The 9,046-nt window shown below is 32.8% G+C and overlaps 1 protein-coding gene across 2 annotated transcripts; it reads left to right on the top strand.

The window, feature by feature from the left end:
* Nucleotides 1–699: 699 nt before the first annotated feature.
* Nucleotides 700–4,781, top strand: LOC7487556 (ER membrane protein complex subunit 8/9 homolog). 2 transcript variants are annotated; one of them, XM_002300354.4, is made up of 5 exons: nt 708–1,149; nt 1,345–1,491; nt 1,597–1,656; nt 4,089–4,255; nt 4,404–4,781. In XM_002300354.4, the coding sequence occupies exons 1-5, from the start codon at nt 940–942 to the stop codon at nt 4,432–4,434; spliced, it is 615 nt and encodes a 204-aa protein (XP_002300390.1). In that variant the 5' UTR covers nt 708–939; the 3' UTR covers nt 4,435–4,781. The 2 variants fall into 2 exon arrangements, with proteins under 2 accessions (XP_024439117.1, XP_002300390.1); XM_024583349.2 differs by lacking the exon at nt 1,597–1,656 and having other exon boundaries at nt 700–1,149.
* Nucleotides 4,782–9,046: the final 4,265 nt, after the last annotated feature.

Here is a 9,046-nt window from a genome sequence, read left to right as displayed (position 1 = left end):
ATGTCTGCTAGGGTCTAACCGCCATGAATGGAGGCACATGTGTTGCCTTATCAAGTCGGGGACGCCGAGATATTTCAAACAGTGCCCAGAAGGCGGTGTTTGGTGGCCACCCACACACTTTTTTAATTATATTCAATAAATATAATTTACAACAATGCCTCTGAGTATCTTTAAAATTTACAATAAAAATAAAATAAAATAACAAAAAAGTCATTGGATGAGTTTAATTGGTTTTATTTTTAAGGGTTTCAAAGTAATTCCACTATTTTATAAAAATATAAAGATACACAAATACTCGAGTAGAAGGCAATTGATTATTTTATTTAAGAGCTAAATAAATAATTTGAATGTGCGTTTAAAAATAAAATTATTAATATAACACTATACATTCAACAAAAAAACATTTATGTCATGGTGAAAAGACCATGTTATCCCAATACTAAGTTAAAAGATTTAATGGTCAAAAATAAAATATTTTAATAATAGTAAATTATATCTTAAAATTTAACTTTACTATCTAACTTAGTTTTTCTTAATTAAAATCAAATGCATTTTTTGAAAAAAAAGAAGAAGGAAAAGCTCGTGAACCAAATAAGTTATAATATAATATAATATAATATAATATCTCATAAATACGAAAGGATTTATGAGAGACAACTCTTGAATACGAGGATAAATCGAGGTATTTAACGTATCAGATTTATGAAATCAAAATATATCATGTGCAACTCACGTCACTTTTAACTTCGTTTCCGATGAACCAAAGGATACAAAGATCTATTGGATAATGATAATTTATTGAGGGATTAAACTGGTACTATAATGCACACTGATGCACACTCTTTCGATTTGATTTTGATAAAGGAAGAGAGAGCGATAGACAGACAGAGGAAGCCAAGAGACGAGGCAATTTTCTCGAATTGAAAAGTAAAAAACACGATGGGTGGTGGTGGTGGTGAATTGAGATACGAGATTTCACAAAATGCCTACATAAAACTAGTACTCCACTCTCTCAAGCACAAAACTTCCGCCGTCAACGGGGTTTTCGTTGGCAGTTCCTGTGACGATGGTGTCCAGATCATCGACTCTGTTCCTCTGTTCCACAACCACCTAGGTCTCCTGCCTCCTCTCGAGATCTCTCTCATCATGGTAAACAACTAGCTCTCAAGATTTTCTTTTTCACTTTTGATAAATAAAAGTAAGATCCTTTGTTAATTCAATTTAATATATACTTGTTAGTTATAATTTGAAAAGTTCTGGGATTGATTTATACTTGTTACGAGATGAGACTGATGGGTTTTTTTTTTTTTTTTTAAATGGTTTTCTTGAATTGTTTGTGAATAGATAGAGGAGTATTATGGCGCTCGAGATTTGGGTATAGTGGGTTACTTTCATGCAAATGAGAGGTCTGATGATGTGGAGCTTGGTAATGTTGCAAAGAATATTGGCGATCACATCTATCGCTACTTTCCCCAAGCTGCCATTCTTTTGGTATGTATTCTTTCTGTTGTAGATGATGTTACTCTTGTTTGTTGTTTCTTGCTGGCTTTCATTTTGAACCCTTTTGTTTTTTTTGTTTTTTTAATTTCTCTTTAGTTAGATAACAAAAAGCTTGAAGCTTTGCCAAAGGGGAAAGATCGGCTCCCTGTTATGCAGGTTAGTAGCTTTGTCTTATCCCGGTTGTATTATTTGGAAGACATTTATGAACTGAAACATCTAATGTTTGCTGGGAACATTTAGCAAGTGTTGGTGCCATCATAAAAGAGCCTTTGGTTGCCTATGCAGTGACTAAGAAGATAAATATTACATTATCCTTCTATAACCTTTTCTGAGTGGCGTCACAATCACTGCTTTTGATATATCCACAGATTGGACTATAGTTTATGACCAGTTTGCCTGGGGTCAATGGCATGCCTATGATTTATTCCACAGAGAATGAATCAATCCAATTTATGTTGTTTTTCATGGTGTTTTATCTACTGATTTGGGCTGCTTGGGAGGGAAAAAAAGGGGGTGCAAATCTGGCATTTTTCGTTGTTGTTACTGATATGGCAGGGATAAGAGGTGTGTGTGTGTAGGATACAATTGTCATTATAAAAAAAGAACAAGGAGAAGCGCCTTTTCCATTATGCTTTTAGTGGGTGGAAAAATTTGGATAACTTCTTCTAGATGTTTCCCAACCCCAAGCTTTATCATGGAAAAATGAAAGTCTTTTTCCTTTTTCCAATTTGTAAAAATAATTTATTAGTCTTTATGAGAAACAAAAAATATTTGATTTTGATGGTTGCTGTAAGACTAATTGAAGAGCACTGAGGGGTGTCTAAAAATGCTGTTGCACATTGTGACAATGAAAGATATGCAAATCAACATGAAGTTTTCTGTAAGCCTACCAGTCTGCTATACTTGATGTCTGGCGCTTTTTGCTCTCCAATTTCAATGTCTGAATAATCTTGCATAAATTTAATTTTCCACAAGAACTCTCTCTCTTGATCTCGAATAGAAACACAGGCTTCCATTCCAAATTCAAATGATTTACATTAGAGTTGATAGCCCCAGGCATAGTCTCTAAGAACAGTTGCTTATCCCGAGAGCTAAAGCTAGTCTAACACATTCATGAGCTGCTTGACTTGGCATCACCATCTCTTTTTTAAAAGAGAGGGTTGTGCTGTGTGAGAATTCGTTCTGTGTTATGGTTTATGGACAACGTGGGTCCATGATATGTTAGTATTTGGCCATTGTTTCTAGTATTTTTCCTACGAGGAATTGTATGATGTGTAATTTGTCTGAAATCGGATCAATCCATATTGATTCACTGCCTCCATTATGTTGTTGCTAGCAAATCAAGTTGGGTCTCAATTTATTCTCCAGTTGGATCTGGGCGGAATTGAGTGAGTTCATTTTGTGTTTTAAGTTTGGGTTTCCATTTGTATTTGGAACTGGTGTGCAGCCCTGTCTTGATTTGTGTGAAAATTTCATGTCTGTTTGGGTCTCCATTGTATGGATGAATAATGCACATGCATTGAATTCTGTGCTGGGATGGAGTGATATCACAAAAGGAAGAGCCATGGTGTTCTATGTGGAGAGATTGATTTATTTATGAGATTTTAACGAATCCATTGATTTTAATAATTCATGTTACTATGACCCTGCATTATCTATTACTTGAACAGGAAGCTCTCAGTTTGCGTTTGGGTCTAATTTTACTAGTTTGTAATCACGCCATTGGCTTCCCATTTGCAATTAGAATCCTGTAAAAGTTTCAGGAGGTAGGCAACACGCGATGTACTCTATCAATAGAGTGAGTTCAATTGATGGTTGTTCCTTGTGCATCAACTATTACACTATCATTTTCCACCAGGAGGCTTCTGTAATCTGCATTTGTTACTGTATGGATTCCATAATGCAATTGGCATTGCCTCTCCTATTTCTGGTTGTGAGTAGCTTAAGAATTTCCCTTGTGCTCACGAATTGTGCATACCAATCCTGTTTTCTGAGCATCAGGGCAGATAGTAGCATCTGTATGAAGCTTGACATTACCTTGTGCTGGGGGCATCCATACTTCTCTTCAACTAGCTTTTAAACTCTCATGTGATCTCTCTGTTGCTGCTCTGTAGTCTGATAGGAAGTTAATGGCTCTATTGATGATAACTATAACTCTACTTAGATGCCAGATTTAATTGTTTATCCATATCTCGTGATTTATAGATATGTTGGAATATCAGTGATCATCTGTCAAGTTACCTTTTACAGACATGCAACTTGCTACGTGCCTACGTGTTTACTGATCTGAGGTCTTTTTCATAATATCAGCAACATGATATGTTTTTGGTGTAGTTATCTGTTTGAACTTTTCTTTCGAGACTTCATTAATTTCTTGGTTTCTCCTATGTTAGCATCTTGACAGTTACTTTTGTGATTATTCTGTTATAGTTCACTGCTGTGTGCAAAAATTAAACAATCTCGTCCCCCTGCCATCTCACCACCATTAATTCATACCACTTACTAATTGATAGATGAACACTAGTATGATGGTCCCATTTAATGAATTTTCAGTCAAGCGGCTAAATACATTTGTTCCCTTGTACTAGCTTTATACAAGGGATGCATCCAAGAACTGGAAGCTAGCTGGATCTGATGGAGGCTGCCAATTGACAACTAAGGAACCAGCAGCAAATGCTGTTCTATTGGATTATATTTCATCCAAGAAGTGGGAGGATGTGGTAGACTTTGATGACCACCTTGATGACATTACCAAGTAAGCATCATATGCATGTGTGAGTGTGAGTGTGAGTGAATGGTGTCTTCTGTTTTCATATACATGCAGACAAGTTTAGCATCAGGCACTGCTTTGCACCTTATTTATTCATAGAAATCACATCAGCAATTTGTATTTGTATTTGCAGGGACTGGCTGAATCCAGAACTCTTCAAGTAAGGTTGGCCCCAGACATGCATATGGACCAGACGAAATTTAAATGTTAATGATATGGATGATCATTGGCCTCGTGGTTGCCATGACTAAGAAAATCTTGCAGTGATATATGTGTTAAATTGTGAAGTTTCCCAGATAAGGAACCCGATATTTTCTTCTGAGAAGTAGTACAGTGTTGGAGTTAAGAGTTTAAAAGTGGAATGGCTGCCCCTCTCCATAAATACATCATCACTACTATCTGTTTAATGTCCTATTTTCCTCATCAAATTTACTGGATATGTAGTTTGGTAGGTGATTTCCTAAGAGTTCTTGTATTGATGCTATATCATGTGATCTGTTCTTCATTGGAAGCTCGTTGTGCGATCTTGAGGGCAAAGCATTAGCCCTCATACAATTGAATTCAAAAAGAATATTTGTACTGGAGAGGTAAGGCTAGAAAAAAGGGCCAACTAGTATGCTGGTAGTCGATGTGGGGTAGTGCCTCCCACTACCTCATCTCAATAAGAATATGCTAGTATGCTAGCAGTCCAATAACTCGAGAAAGGCAAGCCTCAGGAAAAAAAATAAAAATAAATAAATAAATAAAGGGGCTCTGCTATAGGAAGACACATGGCATTGCTATATTGTGGATTATAGTGTAATGATATTTTTCTTGTTCAAATTATAGCAAGAAAAGAGTGGATTAAGAGGTAAAATGATTTTTTCATTGAGTTTAATTGGTATTTTCAAATTCAATGAGATGAATTAAATTCCTCACATTTTTACATTGTTGTTGTATAGTGCAGTTACTATTTACCTTTGGAATAAAAAACAATTGTTTGGCTAACAAGGATTTCAGTTTTTTTTTTTAATCAAAATAGCTAAAAGATTAAAATACTTAAAAAAAAAAATGCAAAACTTGCTATCAGGGTATTTATATCTTTTTATTATGATTTTTTTTTCATTTTCAATTTGCATGAGGGGCAAATTAGTATTTTAATAAATAATAAATCTCATAAAAATAAAAAAGTTATTGGTGCGTGTGTATAATAATGCTACCCGTGTTTTTTGGGTAACATGTGTGATGACGTTTGACGAGAAAAAAAAAAGGCGAACCACTAATCACTCAAAAGCTCTGGTGGAGGCATAATTGATGGATGTGGAGCGTGTGTTCAATTCATGGTGGTTCAGCCGATGAAAGTGGAGTGTGCGTTTAATTCGTAGTGGTTGACTTTTTTTTTTATTATTGTTTTTTTGTTTGTTTTTGTTTTTTTTTTCAATTTTAACATTTTATTTTATTTAATTTTTGTTTACAGTCTTGGTCTTCATTCTCTTGATTGCTATTTTCTTTATTATTTGGTTATTTTATTTTGTTTTTGAGTTTGTTCCATAATTATTTTCTTTCATTTAGTTTTTGTATTAGATTTGGTTCTCATTATTTTGATTGTTATTTGTTTGTTTGTTTTTTTTTTAATTTATTTTAAGATTGGAAATTTTGCTTCATTATTTTTTCGTGTTTGCCTTCTATGTGTTAATCCTAGTCTCATTACTCGAGTCATTGGTTTTGAATTTTAGCCCCGTTTAAGTTCAATCTTTTTTTTTTAGTTTCTTTTTTACAAATTGATTTTTCTTTGAATTTTTTTTCTTGATATTTTTTTAAATTGATTTTTTTTTTACCTTTATCCTATGACATTAAATTATAGGCTCTTCAGCTTTGTGATTTTTCCACTTTCCTTTCTATTAGGTTATCTCAGGTTTGAGTTAGTAAAGTTAACCCAGGTAGACTTATGTTTCTTTTTCAAAATTTTTGTATTGATTTAACTTCGGTCTTTTATTCTATGTCTTTTTTTTAATTTAAATTTCTTATCCCACTCTTGTTTCACGTGTAGTAGGTTAGTCAAGTTAATCTGAATTGACTTGGATTTTTTTTTCTTTGATGTTTTTTTCCCTCAATGTCATCCTTTGACATTAGATTATTGAGCATTGAGATTTATGGTTTATTCCTCTTTTCTTTTTACATGGTTATCCCGATCTCATATCTCGGGTAGCGAGTTAATCAAATTATCCCAAGTTGCTTAAGGTTATCACCACCTAGACATTTTTTTTTTACATTGAAAAAATTTGACTAGGCACACGGCGTAACATGACCCACTTAAATAGTCGAATGACATTTAACGTAGCCATTGCCAAAGCCTTGTTGTGGACAACTTTGACGAAATCAATTCAACAGTTAGTCCCCGTTTATTTGCTGGAAAGTAGTTTTCTTTTGAAAAGTGGTTGTAATGGAAAATGAGTTCTTAGAAATCAAATTATTTTTTGATGTTTGGTAGTGTCATGGAAAATAAGTTGGAAAACACTTTTCGGTATTTGGCTATGTCATTGAAAATGAACTGAAAAATAACTTTTTAATTTTTTATTTTTTTTCAAGTTTATTAAAAGAACAAGGACCAAATGTGACATACATAAAAAAATTAAAGGAGGATGAAATTGGAAAAAAAATCCAATTGCATAAATTATTTCAAATAAAACAAATAGCAATCAAAAGAATAGAGACTAAATCTAACAAATAAAAAAAAATCAAAAGAGGATAAAATTTTAAAAAATCAATTTTATAAATTATTTCATATAAAATAAATAGCAATTAAAAGAATATGTATAAAATTTGATAAATAAAAAATTTCAATTAAGAAAAGGATAAGAGAAGAACAAATAACAATCAATAAAATAAGGATCGTAGTTGGTATAAAAATCAAATTCTAAGGGATGAAATTGAAAAAAAAACTCAGATTTTGTGTGGATATGAGAAGAACGAAGAATTTAGGGTTTGTTGAAGTAATGATAAATTAGTTTAAAATATCATCAATTAGAGTTGATAGGATGTAGTAGAATATGAAAATAAGTTATATTAATATTAAATTAATTATGTGTTGCATTTAATTTTGGATAAGTTGCTAAATTAGAGATTTTGGGTGGATTGTTAGAATCAGCTAATAATATAATTAACTATGCTTGACAATTTCAAGCAATAGAACATGAATACAGTAAGATTATGACAAATTACACGTTGTATAGGATTAATGATAAGTTGATGAATTTGATATTTTCTTTGAATTATTTTAATTTTCTATGAATGTGGGTTTGATTTAATACAATTAATTATGAAAATATCCATTAGATTTCATATCATGAATTATATTTAATTTTGGTGAAGTTTGCTTTTATGTTAAATTTTGAGAATTTAATTGAATTTGCTATGAATTTTGTCAATTAGGGTTGGAGTAATGTAATTTAGTTAAAATTACGTCTAATTGACTAGAATCTGATTTGTTTCTCTTATAACATATTTATGTTATATTATTATGCTGGCACTATTGTTCCTGATGTAAATAATAGTATCATATCAATTAAAATTTTATCGTGATTTAAAATGAGACATTTGATTAAATGTCACGGTTCTAAATCGTGATAAAATTTTAATTGATTTCACTGTTCAGAAACACAACATTTAATCAAATTTTGCATTTTTGAATCACGACATTAATTAAATATCAAAATTTAGAACCACGACATAAAAAATGTGCTATTTCATCTAAACTTTTTGCTGCTGCGTTGATTCACCATTTCTTTTCATTTTGTATGCTGCCCAGTTTGTCCAAGAATAATATGTAAATATGAACTAAAAATGGATAAGGAAATTATGTCCTCTTCCTCTCTATCTTATTCCCTTATCTATTTCCCACCATCATCCCTCACTTCTCAAAACCTAAAAAATAATGATCTCTTTATCCACAATTCCAACACTATATTTGAGGTAAAACAACTTCATGCCTGTTTTATCAAATCCAACACTCATCTCTCTATCCTCCCTTTAACCAAAGTTGCTTTTGTTTGTGCTCTCTCCCTCTCATTCTCTTGTACCCAACAAATATTTTCTCATCCCTTGTGATGGATCAAGATTTATTAGTATTTTTTAATACTACATAGAAAGATCACTTTTAGCACAAGCCCATAATAGTCATGGGCCTAATTACTCAGATCATATCCATCACCTGTGGGCTCAAGTCCCAAGAGGGATCACTCTTATCATTGTGATACCTTTACATAAAACAGGTATTCAAGGCGTGCTACTTGTCATTATTATGAGACAGATAACAATCACCACTCCTTCTATTCCACACCACAGTACTTTTGCACCCTGGAACCCAGCAGATAAAAAATCGAAAGATGATCAACCTTTGAGCATATCCAAGAAGCTACCTACAACTCCATCATGTGCAGGGCTTCCCTTTGTCTAGAAAAGTATTGAATAATCGGATTCCTCAAGACTATATCTCTATAACTATGAGCTTGGATAACTATGATGGTCTTGTCGATCCAAGAGAACGTGTGCAAAATATGCTTAGTAGCTTGGAGTTGGTAATTCAAGATAGTGACGCAATGTGAAATACTCCATATAACCTTTAGAGAGTCTGCATGTGCCTAGTGTAACAACTTGGAACTAGATTCTTTTGAAGAATTCAGAGATCTATGACCTAAACTGGTAGCGTATTTCAATACAAATATACCTATAAAGAAGAGTTCTATAAAGGTTTTTGGGGTTACCCAATCAGATGGTGAATCCATAAGGGTATATTTG

This window comes from Populus trichocarpa, chromosome 1 (genome assembly GCF_000002775.5).
Source record: "Populus trichocarpa isolate Nisqually-1 chromosome 1, P.trichocarpa_v4.1, whole genome shotgun sequence".
Classification (NCBI taxonomy): Eukaryota; Viridiplantae; Streptophyta; class Magnoliopsida; order Malpighiales; family Salicaceae; genus Populus; species Populus trichocarpa.
Note: the sequence above shows the minus strand (reverse complement) of the source record. Positions and strands in the feature narration are given on the sequence as shown.